A 15,624-nucleotide genomic window follows, 5' to 3' on the forward strand; every position below is an offset into this window, starting at 1 on the left:
AAGAGGATATACCACAACTCATTATTAATAAATAATCACATTTATTAATACACTATGGCATAATTTCAACTAATAAATATGGTAATTCCTAATTATTCTTTGTCCTCAATCAATTTGTTAAGGCCTTGACTAAGTTCATTAACTTGTTTGAGAATTTGTTCGCTATCCTCCGCATGCAATCTCTGTCCCAGTTTTTGCTGGAATTTATCAGGATGCCAAAATCGCAGTTGTGATAACACAAACTTCTTAAGCGACTCAGTTTCAACCCCATGGAGCAGCACCTTCAACATCCCATCCACATTACTCATGTGACCAGGCCAAGGAATATCACCATACCCTAGAATGTCAGAGTCATTACTATTGCTGAAGAAACGATCTGCTATTGTTAGGTATTCCTCTTTCTTTCTTTTAAGTCTTTTGTCAGTTTGTCTTTGTTGGTATTTTTCATGTTCTTTTTGAAGGTCACTTAATAATTTTTCATTTGCTTTTGATTTATCCTTTGTTTTCTTAGCTTTTTTATGATGAGATGTGTTAGAACTTCGTAGTTTTGCATGGTATTCTGTAGAGATTCTTTCTGACCAATCATCATAGGTTTCTGTACAGTGCTTTTCATCATTGCCATTAAAGCCTTAGAGAAGGGAAAGAGAGAGAGAGAGAGAAAAAAGAAATCATTTAATATTGACTCAAAATGTAGGCATGTCAGTTCAGGTGTCTAATCTAAGGCTATATTGGTAGTGTTTTTTTGTCTTACATATTTAGCATTACACAGATGAAATACACTCCAAGAAATCATTCAAATGCTATTTTTTATACCTTTTCTCTTGGTGAAAACAAACTTTTTATGAAGTGGTTTGCAAACAAACAGAGAGAACCATTTAATATAATTTAAAATATTAAATTCATTTTAAAAATTACTAAATTAAATATGGCAGAATTGCAACAAATTTAGGAGCCTGATTAATAAACACAAGGAGAAAACTAGGATAATTCATAATTACCCCACTCTTACACCTCCCCTTTCAGTGGCAATGTAGCTATGTCCATAATCTATGAGTAGTTAGAGTGGAGTTGAATAGATTGGTGGTTAAGATGCTTGCCTTCCAATCCCAGGGTCCTGGGTTCAATTCCTGTCAATGTAGCAGGAATTTTTCTCACGAACAAAACACAACAACACTCTCTAAACCTCATATTGAGATTTAGTTTGTGTAAAGCATCATATATATGTTTGTCTTGTGAAAGGGATTGTCACCTACAAGTAGGACAGTCATGAATATTGCTATTGACCATCCTTGGTGCATGTGTTGTGTGCCTCAATAAATAAAGTTTTAAAAAAATTAAAAAAACAATATTAGTAAACAACCTACTAGTCCAATAACTGTGCCCATGCACTTCCTCATTCTCATAGGCCCACTCCGAGGCTAGCTTTTCATTCCAGTCCTTGTCTTCATCTTTCTCTTCGTCATGCCATGATGCATGATGCGAGCTTGAAGGCTGTAATAAATCAGTAAGATTCAAAATCAGCTATATTTGTCCACAATAGGAAAATAGGTCAAGTGCTCAATGTATTATTAAGAAGAATCATCAATATCATATCAACTAAAAACCAGATAATAATTATATTTGAAAAATATGTATGGTTTACATTAGGTTTTAAAATTGTGGCTGTCAAGTAAATTACCTTTGTGCGCTCAGCTACATAATTTCGTGCCTGTTTAAGTAACAATGCTGGTGTAACTCCTACATCATTACGCTGACCTTGTATGATATCATCTGAGGTGGCAGTTTGAAGTAATGGTTCAACTAAATCAAACATCACTAGAAAAGTTAAGAGAAATATAAATTAACTTTAAATGAATGTCTGGTTATAGAGACTTCTACTCAGTGGCGGCTCCAGAAATTTGCTGACACAGAGAACAAAGAGGCCGTCTAGCCTTGGTCAGGGTCCTGGAATAAAATCCCTCGTAAGGTTTACTGGTAGTGTGTTTGTATGGCTTACAGTATGGCAATCAAATAATGTTATATGGATAGGTAATTTAATATTTTTTTTGGTCTGACGACCTTGTTGTGGCGTCAGACAACAGGGGCCAGACTGCCACTACTTCTGCTATTGCAGACTCATATTACCAATCAATTCTTGTTTGATTATGTATTCAGTTTTTGGTCAAATAAATATATGAATGAATGAAATGAATTCAGTACATTTTTGTATCTTGACAACACGACACACTATAATAACCAGTTTAAAATTGTTTAAAAGACTTACAATGAATATTACCCTCTAGGACACGATTTAATGCCAGATGTAGAGGAGTGTTTCCATCTTTATCAACAGTATTGGCTGCACATCCAGTCCGCAACAACACCCTGGCGATAGCATCTTCACCATGGTAACAAGCAAGGTGTAGTAAAGTGCGTCCGTTGCCAGTTTTCACATCCTGGACAATCTTCCCTTCCTTTTTCCATCTTCGAAGATGTCGCTTTACTTTGTGCAATGCACCTTTCTTCACATACTGAATAAGTTTATCTGCATCTTTCATTACAGTATTTCTGTTCATATATCAGCTTTCTTGGAATGATATGGTGTGCTCAGAAATGATTGGGATTGTTGGACACCAGATGCTAAAAAAAGTTCCAATTTTAATCATTCCTACCAGGCATCATCATTACTTGAATGATTGGATCTTATCAAGCATATCAATCTATGGAATAAAAAACAGATATTAAATTCAAAACAATTCAACTGTAAAAATTCCTATTTAAGAACCTATCAGTAGGCCTGTCATGCTGAAATTGGTCCAGGCCCCAAAATAAGTCTGCCGGACCTTCTTAGGCCGGGACCGATTTCAGCGTGGCAGACTGAATGCTGAAGTCATTTTTAACCAAAGAGTGAGCATTGGGCGGTATACAGTACACACAAACTACTAAACGACAAGTCTTGTGTCATGTGCAGCCTGTGTTGTATTGTGTTGTTTCATGGATCCATGAGTGAAAGAACATCCTCTGATTTAATATTCTCCCAAACTTTGTTATAGATTTTAGTAGGTTTTGGATAATTAAACTAATCATCTGAGGCAGAGGTCACTTCCGGGAGGTCCGACCTTTAACCTCTACTGTAATTTCATTTTACTGCATATGGTAATACACATCAACACTGACTTCTGTGAGACCACTGATAAAAAAAAGAGGTTAAAAAAGTAGTAAAAACACACAGATATAATAAATTTGTCGAAGATGGGCTAGTTTCCGTGAGATTCCGGCTTGCTTGCGGGAGTGTGGGAGGCAACCCAGATTTCCGGGGACTCCAGTGTTATCCAGTGAGAAAACTGGATATCCACCTGAGTGTTTGGTTTTTAATGCCAAGGCGGTTAAGTTTAAATAAGAATCGATTTTGTGGGACACTGTCAACAGCTTTGGAAAAATCGATGATGGCCATATCAATTTCGGATTTTTTATCAAGACATTTAGTGAGGTCAAGGATGGTGAAGATTAATGGACTTTTACAATGAGAGTTTACTTACTTAAAACCATCCTGTTTATCAGTCAATATTAAGAACTTATCAAAATGATACTGTACATAATAGCGGGGATATTATCTGGTCCAGATGCTTTACTCGGGTTCAGATCATGCAACAGTTTAGTGATGCCTTCAATTGAAGGGATGGTGGAAGTATCAAGCTCAGGCATACTACTGTAGGAAGTTCAGGTTTTCTTTAGTGAACAAGGACCTAAGTTGCTTGTTTAAAATTTCAGCTTTAGCCCTGTTGTTGGGACTCCAGTTTACCATCTTCTTTCAAGGTGGGTATGCGAACATTGGCTAACTTCAATTTTTTAAACGAAGCACCACAAATTTTGTGCGAGTCAGAAACCAGACATTAACATATCTCCTGTAAGCAGATCTTGTTACTTTGAAAGTTGTTATGATTATTCTAGGTTTGGTGCTAATAATGATTAAAGGTACGCCATCATGGTCGCTAGGACCTGGGGTCACGGTTGAATCATAAAAGTGCGCAGAATCATAATTACTGCATAATAATACATATATAAAATATATATAAGATTAAGTCAAATTTTCGGCAAAAAATCTGCATGAAAATCAGCCCTTATTTTCCAAAATGTGCAGACGTATTTCTAGGGGCCCGTTCGAGCAAAAAAATATTGGTGCGATTTACCAGTATTTACTTTTCTAAAACCAGTCGGAAACTCACCTAGTTACCTTAAATTACAAACTAGATTATCCAGGAAAATTTTGACCACCAAATTGCTGGGCAAAATACTGTGTATGGGATAGCCTTGGAGCCGGAGGTTACAATAAATAAACCTTAATTGTTTTTATAAATGTTTTGTCACAATTCAATATTCAAAAGTGTTTACGGCCGAGGCCTGGCTAGGTCTGCAGCTAGTTCCCGCTGATGCCACGGTCTCCCTATCTCCTCATGTGCACAGAAATCTTTATTGCTGCATAATTACATTCATTGGTTTATATTAACATTGGTCAAAGGCTAAGTTTCGCCAAAACCTGTGTCGAAATCAGCCATTATCTTTCGAAATGCGCGGACGAATTTCTAAGCCAAATTTTTGTTTGCACGGAGGATACACTCACCACGCAGGCCTTACTACACATCCTAGGCCATCCCACCTCCCCACGCTAGGCCCATAGACTAGTACAGGGCCATACCATAGGGTAGGCCTGGCCTAGGGGCCTAGCCTTGTGCTAGTAAAGGCGAACTCAGACAGTGTCGTACGACACAACCCGACACGATTTGTTGTCGCGTCAGGTCTGTGTGAGTTAAACGCAAACATGATGGTTTGCGTCGGGGGAAGTTGTGTCGTAGAATATTAAACATATTTATTTCTCATGATGGCTTAAATTTTTTTACATCACTAGCTTAAGACTGTCCCCGATGATAAATCGCGTCGGGCTGCGTTGTACGACGCTGAGTGGCCTTTTTAAATACTAGTAGTAGTAAGGACAAGCTAGTGGCCTAGCCTAGCCTTAATTAAGTAGGCCCCTAGCTAGGCCTACTACTAGGCCAGGTCCCTAGTAGGCCTAGGCCCCTAGTAGTAGTAGGGCCTTGCCTACTACTACTAGGCCTAGGCTAGGCCTATATACTCTAGGCCTACGCCTAGCCTGGCCAGGTCCAACCAAGAGCCGTCCAACTAGGCCTCTAGTTCTAGCCTAGGCCTAGCCTCACATAGGGCCTAGGCCTAGGCATAGTCTATAGAGAACAAGATAATAATATAAATAATAATAGCCTAGACGTACATTAATATTAAGGATATCATTCGCAAACTATTGCCATGGTAATGGTCATGGGGCCACAGTAGCGGACAGTCTCTGTTACACCTTTGTTTTGCCGTATTTTTTTGGTAAACATGAAGAAACATGCAAGAAGGAAATGTTCTGCGTTCATGAGGGCGGTATTTATCTGAAGCAAACCCCGTCGTCGCTGCACACGTGTTTGTTGTTTTGACATGTTTTGTTTGGCAAGTAAAAACATTTCTAATGTTGTACTTTAGAGTCTTTTTTTATACGGGCGCTTTTTTTTTACGTACCAGTACTATTGATAATTGGTAGTGTAAGAGTAATATCTAGGCATACACTTTCTGCATAGGCCTAACCAATTTTAATTTAGGCCTAATAAGCTTAGCCTAGCCCTGTGGTGTATACTTACAGACAGCCTACCTACTAGGCCTAGCCCTAGCTACAGTTACACAGTAGATCCATACTGTATATGGGTAGCCTAGAAAAAAACCAGCTCAGATTTGCGCGGGAAATTGCTAGTAAAATAGGTGCACAGAAGCGTAACTACAGTACTGCCCTGGTTTGAAACGACTTTGAATCAACATCTGTCATCAGGAACTCAAAATGAGCAAACGGAACAAACTGCGCACAACAATAACATCACAGCAAAACCTAACTAGGCCTAGGCCTCTTCTCTCTGAACTGTGCACTCACAGCTGTCCGAGGTAAAAGAACGCAACTGACTTTTTTGTTGATTTTGAGATCATTCGGGAGTATTTTAACATTCTGAATTATACCTGTGAAAATATCAGGTCTCAACAATGAGTCATTTTGGAGATAGCCTATCTTTAAGCATAATGCTTAAAATCTAGTGATTTTCCGTGGTAACGTAACTGCAAGATATGGTGCAAAACAGTGTATCTATGATGAAGATACTGTACATTGTGTTGCCATAGAATGGTATTCAAAAATTGTTTTGAGCTGATGGTGTTTGGCACAGAAAAATCAACTAGTTGATGGTGTTTTCATATCATAGTCGTAACAACAAGGTATGCGCAAGCTGGATAGTGCATGATTGCCCTAGACGTGATCAATTTTTAAAAATATGTCGCACTTGCAACAATACCATGCCTGACATGTTTCTGAGGTAAAACAACGTACCTGATTGGATATTAAAAAAACAAACACTTTCGACAATGTTCTCCGGTAATTTCAGACTGAAAATGTAGAATTCCCAGTGCGAGCAGTGTATGCATAATGTTACACATTCCAGATAGGCCATTGTGTGCAAAGGTGGACAAATTGTTATACTAATTTGAGTATAGGAGAGGACCAAAAAGGGGGGGTGGGGGAGCCAGGGTGGTGGTGGTTTCATATGAGAATAATTTTAAAGCTAATCTAATATTTTATGTTGGAATAAGTTTCATCTGGTTTGAATATACAGTAAGATAGGTCTCTCAATGGGTAGGAGGATGACAAGACAAAAGATGGTTTCTTACATCGTTTAAACTCATGTCAGCTACTGTACAGAAAATTGTTCTTTAATTGGAGGCGGTATATTTAATTTTAGTGGTCTTTAATTAAAGGGGGAGCTGTAATCACAAAGTTAAACTACATTATAGTACTGTAGTTAAATGCACCACAACAGGATTTAACATTGAGCAAGTTTGGAACTCTAAAAGTTTTTGGTTCCTTTTGTTTTTGTCATTATTATTATTATGTCATAGGTTTACAGTATATAGCACAAGTATCCAATTATGGAAGAACTGCTCAAGACATAGTGTGATGGATATCGGTCTTGAACTCCTGACCTTCTGATTGAAAGCCCAACGTCTAACCACAGGCTTGATGACCATATTAAATTACAAAATTTGTTGAAACTTCAATTTAATGTCTTCTATGTTCTGATCCTCTTAAATGAAATTGCATCTAAACATTTGTTTACTGAGGTATTGTCACAAGGCCTCTTTTTCTAAAGAAGGTTCATAGCAAAATCAGCAAATTACTCTAAATTATAAGCTAGCATGTTTACTTTTACGGTTTCCAAATACACTGTGCATAATTGATTTATTTTAATTTTACAACAGGTGAATCAAGATGTCTGGTGCAGCAATTTCAGTGTTTTGCCGATGTCTGATCAGAGTGGTCACTTCAAGTCACATGAAGCCTTCATCAAAACTCTGGAACTACCAGCGGAGAAATTTAATGCATATACACTTTGTGCTTCCAAGCAGAGCATGTTCTATTTCTTCATCTTGTGATGTAAACGATAAAACAATACCGCTTGATAGGTCGAACTTAATTGAGCCAAACAGCAACAGAGGGGATGAAAGCAATGTTTTAGAATCCAAGATAGAGGGAACTGTTTTAATAGAAGAGCATAGTGATTCAGATACCACACAATTATTAGTAGCCACAGACAAGATGGGTATTCAACCATTTGAGGATGATACGAATGTTGATATTCTTGCTGAGTCTGGAACACCTAGAATTCTAGAGTCATATACCAAACCAGCTCTCCCTTCACAATCATTAACATTGCAGTCATTCATACAGCAGTCGCCAACCTTACAAAAATTGTTAGAACTTGGAGTTGACCTCCACAAAGTGCAGAAAAGACAGGGTGCAGCAGAAATGATTCTGAAGATGGACTTTGATGTTGATGTTAAAGATAAGATAGCATTGCTTCATCATCTTGGTGTAACCAGTGATCATTTAGGAACTTTCCTCACAAAAAATCCACATATTTTAGGCGAAGACTTAAAATCTCTTGAGACGCGAGTGATGTATCTTAAATCCAAGAAATTCACTGATGAGGCTATAGCTATGATTGTCAACAGAGCCCCCTACTTTTTGTGTTTTTCAGTAAGTTATTATAAGTAGACTTATTTCAAAAGCTTCATATGTTTATTTGGTTTATACATTATTTTATCACTATACTGAGGAGTGGAGTTAAATAGCTTAGTGGTTAAGATGATTGCCTTCTAATCCCAACGTCTTGGGTTAAATTCTTGTGACAGCAAGAAATTAAAAAGCCAACTTCACTCCCAGCCCCAGGCCCCAATAAGAGACTTGGTTTATAAGGCATCATTCCAACCTTTAAGTGGCAAGTGTAGTAGTTGAAGGAAATATAATATATATAACATCTGGATTATTAAATAGAATCAATTTGTTATAAGTTTTACCATGTTTAATTATAAAGCAAATCATTACTGCAAGACAGTTTAGAGTTTATTTCTTTATTATACCAAGTGTCTTATTTGAGATTCTGTCTTGTCCTTTAAAATGCTGGAGATGTTGAGCTGTATTTTATTGATCTCTGTTAATGTTATTCAGAGTGTGTCAAAAACTAGAGTTGATCTACTGTATCTGCAAAAGGGTGTGAAGTCTGCAAAAATAGCAGAAGGTTCCAGGTTTGAATCTGGTTGGGCAACATTTTTGCACTCACAGATCCTTTTTTGTATCACAACTGAGATCCAACTATCATTCTTAACAGCTTTGTGGATTCCTTTTATTTTGCCTTCTAAATATTGCATAATTATTCTACTCTTCTAGACAGAAAGTGTAGACAGGAAGCTAGGTTATTTCCAGAAGGAGTTCTGGCTGGCTGGAGATGAAGTACGAACTGTAATAACACGATGTCCACAGGTATTTTGCAAAGTAGTGTAGTATACAAATATTGACTGCTCATGAGAGGAATGGTGAAATTTATTGCCCCGAGGTGATGTGGAGATCGTAGCCTATCTTAGATAGGCTACAGTCTCCGCATCACCATAGACGATCAAAGAGTGTGTCTAGCTCTTCTTTGCTCATTTACTTAATTTCAACCCATCTACTTGCTGATCTGTGACAGTCCCCTCTACCGTCAGCAATATGGTGGGCTTAGAGTTTGCACCATGTGACAGGTCAAATAAGTAGTATTTTTCAGGGGAATAGTACTGTTTATTTCCCGCTTCTTAACCAATCAGTTGACTAGAATCTATATATGAGGTATATAACACAAAATATGTACATACTTGACCACTCAATTTATAGTCTGAATATCAGACCAAAGCATTAATTAATGACAATAATAGTTAGTGCATGCTATACCCCTTAAATATAGTATATAAATATTGACTGCTCATGAGGGGAATGGAGAAATCCATTGCCCCGAGGTGATGTGGAGATCATAGGCTACGGTCTCCACATCACCAAGGGGCAATAGATTTCACCGTTCTCCAAATCTGGAGCAGTCAGTATTTGTTTTATATACCTACTACATAGATTCTACAAGGTCTAAAAAAGTACTTGTTTCCTAGCTTAGGGCCTAGGCGATCAAAGAGTGTGTATACCTCTTCTTTGCTCATTTCCTCAATTTCAACAGCACCGATTGTCCTGCAATATTTAATTTATCTTTTGGTGCTTTTGCTATCGGCTTTGTCAAGAAGTATAGGCCTAGGCTAGCCTAGTCCTTCATCCAGGAGCAGCCTCCATAATTATTGTTTATTGTCTACTCCCTGATCCATGGTGTGGTCAAGGGCCAATCTCTTTCATCGTAGAGGTCACAGTCCCCTCCACCATCAGCGCAATGGTGGGGGCCTAGAGTTTGTACCACGGGACAGGGCAGAAAAGTACTAATTTTCAGGGAATAGTACTTTTTTAGGGGAATGGTACTTTCTATTGCCCGCTTCTTAACCAATCAGATGCCTAGAATCTATGTATATGGGGTACTGTATATAATATTATTATATCCACTGTCTGCAAATTAATGCTGTAATATAAATTGTCAGCACTAATCTCAGACGTTACATGGCAACCGGTGTCTATACAACACTACGTCCACTACTATTATCAATACATTAATACCATCTTTAGATGTATGGTGAATTTTTTTATGATCAATGTCTTAGCTATTTGTCCAGTTAAAAAAAGCCTTGGCATATTAATAATTCTGCCGTGTCACTCTGTCTCTTGCTAAGTTCTGTTATAAAATTTATAATCAATATATTTATGTTATGATTTTGTTATAATATATCGTAATTATAGTGGGTACAAATATTTTTGGGATTGTTTATTTTCTCCTAACAGTTGGTGACTCGCAAGATTTCTAGAATACAAGAGAATATGTATGTGATACATAATCAACTTGGCTTTTCAAAGCCAGCAATGAAAGAAATGATAATAAAGCAGCCCAAGTTGCTTCTTAATGGTAATGAACAAAATAATTTTGAAGTACTGTATTGAAGTGAGACATTATGTTAGTGATTGAAAATATCTAACGTTTGCAGTAATATAATTTTCTGATTCACAACTTTGAAAACAAATATGCACTCATTGCTTTTTGTAAAGTATGGCTGATGGGAAATTGGGGCATATCAATATTTTGAATTGGTTTAAAGTTATAAAAACAAGAAATAAGCATTTTCTGATATATTCTATTTTTTATTTATATGCAGAAAATTTATTCTAAACAATTTATGTATTTATATCTCTGTTGAGATTGTATGCAAGGCGATACAGTTCATCCTTTAGGTGCTAAATGTATTTCAGTATAAAATTATTTATCTTATATACCCTTAAGAATGTAACATTTTAAAAATATTAATAAACAAAATAAAAATTCCATATACTGTAATAAAAGTACTGTATTAAGAAAATCCATTAATATCAAAACATATCATTTATATAGTTCCCTCAGATAATATATCAAGATTATTATTTATATTGTATAAAAACTGCAGAAAATGCAACAGACATTGTGGAATGTCTGATGTAAACATGAATAATAAGCAAATTGAATTATTTCAACTGTTGGAGTGAATAGCTTCTATTTATTAATAATGTCACAGAATAATTTTTAAATATTTAGTTAGAATTTGACAAAAAAAAATTTAATTTTTTACATTTTTTTTATTTCAGGAAAGAATAATTTGATGAATTCCTTTGATTACATACATAATGACATGGGCATACCTCACAGCATGTTGGTTCATTTTCCCGAAGTCTTAAGGACTCGATTGTTCATTATTAAGGAGAGAGATATGGTTTGTACAAGGAGTTATTTTTAAAATACTAGAGAGCATGAAATCCATACATTAATATGTGGAACAAAAAGCAGAGTTGTAAAGCATACAAAATGTATGCTTTAGAACTTGGATGCACTGTCCAGGATCATTTCATTTGTTATCAATCTGCATCCAAATGTTGATAGTAGTGACGTCCATTATTGAGATTTTATCCCATTGAGAACACTTACAAAATTGTGAATTTGAATGTTGTACTTCCCGGCAGTGATGGCTCCAAACATTTGCCAACAGGGAGTAAACAAGTGTTGGGGAGGGTGAGTTGGTGGGTTGTTATACCACATCACAAGCATTCTCAACTCTGACTGGATTACACCTTGACTAAAAATATTTTATTGGTTTCAAACTTTTATCATTTTTAATTATTTATTTTAATGCATTTTTAAATGTTTGCTAGTTAGAAAATATTGTTCGTATTGACATCATTGCCACAAATTTTCAGTTTTTTTTCCATTTCATTTCTATTTTTTGTAGTATTTGAGGAAGATTGGTCTTGCCCAATATGATCCCAGCAAACCACACTACATCTCCTTAAAGAAACTTGTAGAAGGACCAGATAAAATCTTCTGCCAACAAATTGCGAAGACTTCTGTAGAAGATTTTAATAATTTCTTAAAAACAATGTAAAGCATGGAACCATTATGATCACGATGTCATTCTTTTCTTTGTTTTTCATTTGTTTTTATAACTGTCAACATTTTATTTCTTGAATTAGAAATAATAATAGATAATAATACAAATATTTATAAAAGTATATTATACATAAGCAAGCACTGATACATTGTTTCATGAGTGCAGTACAATATGTTACTTCTGAATGTACTGGCTTAATAAGCTATGTGTGTATTTTGCATAACACCAGTATTTTAGTTGAAAATTAAGGTTTTATTTGTTTTTGCTGATAGTACAGTAAGGGCCCGTTCGAGTGAAAAAATATCCGTGCGATTTGCCAGTTAATTCACCGGTACACACTTTCTAAAACCGCTCGGACACTAGTCTAATTACCTTACCATCTGGATTATCCACGACAATTTTGACCACCAAATTTGCTGGGTAGAATGCCGTGTATGGAATGACCATGGAGGCTTAATTGTTTTTCCAAATGTTTTGCCCACAGCCCAGCGCGATAAGATACGGCCCAGACGTGGTTGCAGCTCTCCTTTGCCTCCTTACACATGCACGACAAAATCTAAATTTATTAGCATAGCTACGCAATTGATTTTTAGATTTACCATTATTTGGAGAAATAAACTTGAATAAACTAGCCTACATACAGATTTTAAAGCAGCCATTATAAGTTATTGAGCTACATTATCGTTCCACCGTGCTGCACTGTGTGTACGTGGGCCGCAAGGAGGTATACCTCCTTGGTTATAGCAGCAGTAGCAAGTAAACAAAGAATGGGTTGACCATGGGATAAGTTGAAATTTACTTCCGGAGTAGTTTCGTTACACGTATTTACCGTGAGCTAAAACTTGCTCGAACGATTGACCCCCCGCTGAGTGCTCAGCGCGATTACCCGGTGAAATAAACGGAATACGGTTGGCGTTTTTTGCTCGAACGGGCCCTAAGTTATATATGACAAATTGTATGGAATATTGTTATTAATAAATTACAAAATGTAAGCATATATATGCATCATTTAAAGTTATTTTAATGTTTTAACTGACTACTTATTTTTTAATCATATATCCTGCAATGTACCTAGATAAATTTAAAATGTAAAGAATAAATTTGGCTTCAATAAAAGTATCATATGGAATTAACAGTGTTAATAAGATTTTGTTTAGAAAACAAAAAAACATTCAAATAATTCCTAATCTTTTTATCTAATTGGCCGTAGACTTTTAATTAAGACATTTTATCTGTTGGAAATATAAATGTCCCAGCAACTCCGTAATGATCAGATAAGAACTTAGTTGATAATGCTTCATGACAGTCAGCACTGAGAGGGTGAACATACTCCCCAGTACCGGCATCAGTGCATATCAGAAATGGTTCAGCAACATGAACTTTAAATGCCTCCAGAGATGCCTGTAGAGGTTGCAGATACAAACCACTATACACAACATAATCTAACCATTGATGTGCTTCCGCACCAATACTAATAAGGTTATTTTCTGTAATATCAAATGTTGTTGTAAGAGAGCCTGTGATTGTGGGTGCAACAGTGCCCATGTTAGAAATCACTGCCCTGGCATGGTCCGGGGAACCATTAAGATTGGCATTAAAGTCACCTGCTATTATCACTGCTTCTGAGCTTGGGATTCCAAGTTCTTCAACAAATCGAAGAATCTCTATCGCTTGTGCCTCGCGAACATTTTCTCTACTTTGCCCCTCTTGCGATTGCATATGTGTTCCAAATAAATTGTACATACATGATTTTTCTTCAACCAATTTTGATATCCTAGCATACATCACACCTTTTGATGCATAGTTGTCGGCAGTTGTGAAGTCTGCTGCATCAAATATCATCTCTTTATACTCTTCAATGGGCCAGCGAGAAGCAATAAAAACGCCACCGTTTTCAAAATTAAGAAAAGAATTATCGTTTATTCCTACTGTTGGAGTATTATACTTAAACCCATAATAGCTTAACAATTCTCGGATATCTAGTGTGTCAGGAAAACAACCACCAACAAATATCTCCTGAAAAACAATTGCATCTACATCAGGTTGAAGTTGGGCAAGGATATCAGGAATTCTGCATGTGCGTTCCCTTTGTCCTATGTATTGGTGGAAGTTCACAAACAGAATGCTGTACTCAAAGTCAAGTTCCAGTGCGTTCAACGATACTGTTTTAAAATGGTTTGATGGAGTTGGGGATGCTAAACCTTTGGTGGATGGTGGAGCGCAAAGAACTTTGTAGCCAGACTCACAAACGTCTTCACTGTTGCTGCCGCCAGCAGCATCACTACATAAATACTTGAATCCAAATTGTTGACAGTCTTCAGTATTCACTTGGCAGTCTGGCCCATCACCTGTGAATTATCAAGTTTTATAATTAAAGATATATATTGATTACATCCTGGCATTTATTATTATTATTATTTATTATTATTATTATTGTTATTATTATTATTTTCTGACACAAATCAATAATTAGGCCTACTGTTTACATCATACAGGAAAACTTATAACATATAAACCAATCTTTATCCATTTACATTCAAATTGCTAACACGCAAATACCGAAGCTCATTAAGCGTAGCTTCTATCGGGTACCGTGCTAGATACGACTGTTCTAAATTATCATTTATTTACACAGTACTTTAAATTTTTGAATAAAGAAGGTATTTTTCCAGTAGGAATCCTTATGATTATGTTTAAATGTTGCAAGGCTTGAACTTACAAAACAGTTTTACTGAGTAAAGACATTTTAGAGTCTGACCAGTGGCGTAACAGCTACTGGCATGAGCTCTACTAAAAATGGTATTTTTCAAGACTGTTCGGCCTAATTAGCAAGAAAAAAGTATCTTCATATTTTAGTTCAAAGCATGATAAACTCTTCTGTAATAAGCCTAGACCTTAGGCACACTTGAGAAGTTCTGAGAGTGCATTCTCAGTGAAAATATTTAAGAGTGAACACCTAGCTGTCTATCATGGCCGGCGGAAGCGGGGGGACCGGGGGGGGGCGACTTTTTGGCGAAAAATATATAATGTCTGGAGATTTTTGTATGATCGTAAATGCCAAAAAAGAAGGAGGGAAGAAGGAGGAGAAGGATGGGAAAGAGAATGTTTATCCACTACCAGGGGTGGGGGGCTGGGGGGCTATAGCGCCCCCCCCCCCGTCGGGGAAGCATAGCCCCCCCGTCGGGGAAGACGATCAATTTTGTCGGGGAACAAACAAATAAAAAAAATTTACATGTAATATTTGTTTAGCCACCATATCGTTTGTGTTAACTTTTCATCACAACAACAACCATAATAACAATAATAATAATAATAATAATAATAATAATAATAATAATAATAATAATAATTCAATGAGACTAATTAAAAATAATTTGCGTTCTGTTATGACAAATGCTCATTTAAATAGCCCCATGATGGTTGGAATACATCGTGATAGGTGAAGCAACCTCGACCATAACAACGTGGTTGACAGATTTCATACAAAATTTCCAAAATATAAAATTTCACTTTCAAGAATGAGGATTTGAAAATAAATTAGATGGTTACATTGCATACTCTTTGTTTCTTGCTTTATTCAAAATGTTTTGGTTTTGGAAGCTGGTGTCAACATTAGAAAGCATAGCCTACATGAAGTCATATTATAGTAACTCGATGCCTATCAAATAAGTAATAAAAAATCGC

The 15,624-nt window shown here is 36.3% G+C and overlaps 3 protein-coding genes across 3 annotated transcripts in view; 1 reads left to right on the top strand and 2 right to left on the bottom strand.

Annotated features, from left to right (window-relative positions):
- Positions 1-21: 21 nt before the first annotated feature.
- On the bottom strand, positions 22-5,404 carry LOC117106245 (NF-kappa-B inhibitor-like protein 1). Its single transcript, XM_033247600.1, has 5 exons — positions 5,264-5,404; positions 2,264-2,699; positions 1,679-1,815; positions 1,365-1,491; positions 22-628 (listed from the first exon to the last, which is right to left on the bottom strand). Exons 2-5 carry the CDS (start codon positions 2,553-2,555, stop codon positions 93-95), a joined length of 1,092 nt encoding a protein of 363 aa, XP_033103491.1. The 5' UTR covers positions 2,556-2,699; positions 5,264-5,404; the 3' UTR covers positions 22-92.
- LOC117106243 (transcription termination factor 3, mitochondrial-like) lies at positions 5,367-13,069 on the top strand. Its single transcript, XM_033247598.1, has 6 exons — positions 5,367-5,484; positions 7,330-8,107; positions 8,798-8,890; positions 10,313-10,433; positions 11,144-11,268; positions 11,782-13,069. The coding sequence occupies exons 2-6, from the start codon at positions 7,340-7,342 to the stop codon at positions 11,932-11,934; spliced, it is 1,260 nt and encodes a 419-aa protein (XP_033103489.1). The 5' UTR covers positions 5,367-5,484; positions 7,330-7,339; the 3' UTR covers positions 11,935-13,069.
- LOC117106244 (sphingomyelinase C 1-like) overlaps positions 12,096-15,624 on the bottom strand; it is an 8,878-nt gene continuing 5,349 nt past the window's right edge. Inside the window, exon 3 of the mRNA XM_033247599.1 lies at positions 12,096-14,288. Within this exon, the coding sequence (XP_033103490.1) occupies positions 13,159-14,288 (1,130 nt within the window). The 3' untranslated portion in view covers positions 12,096-13,158. The remainder of the gene's footprint in view (positions 14,289-15,624) is intronic.

This window comes from Anneissia japonica, unplaced genomic scaffold (assembly GCF_011630105.1).
Source record: "Anneissia japonica isolate Jap-2015-1 unplaced genomic scaffold, ASM1163010v1 scaffold1356_len1145284_cov175, whole genome shotgun sequence".
Lineage (NCBI taxonomy): Eukaryota > Metazoa > Echinodermata > Crinoidea > Comatulida > Comatulidae > Anneissia > Anneissia japonica.

Excerpts from the sequence above, each read along its gene's own strand:
- LOC117106245 (XM_033247600.1), bottom strand. The coding sequence starts at position 2,555 with ATGAACAGAAATACTGTAATGAAAGATGCAGATAAACTTATTCAGTAT. Across the intron at positions 1,492-1,678 it reads ATGTAGCTGAGCGCACAAAG|CCTTCAAGCTCGCATCATGC; the intron begins GTAATTTACTTG and ends GATTTATTACAG. Across the intron at positions 629-1,364 it reads TGGGCACAGTTATTGGACTA|GCTTTAATGGCAATGATGAA; the intron begins GTAGGTTGTTTA and ends CCCTTCTCTAAG.
- LOC117106243 (XM_033247598.1), top strand. The coding sequence starts at position 7,340 with ATGTCTGGTGCAGCAATTTCAGTGTTTTGCCGATGTCTGATCAGAGTG. Across the intron at positions 10,434-11,143 it reads GCCCAAGTTGCTTCTTAATG|GAAAGAATAATTTGATGAAT; the intron begins GTAATGAACAAA and ends TTTTTATTTCAG. Across the intron at positions 11,269-11,781 it reads TTATTAAGGAGAGAGATATG|TATTTGAGGAAGATTGGTCT; the intron begins GTTTGTACAAGG and ends TATTTTTTGTAG.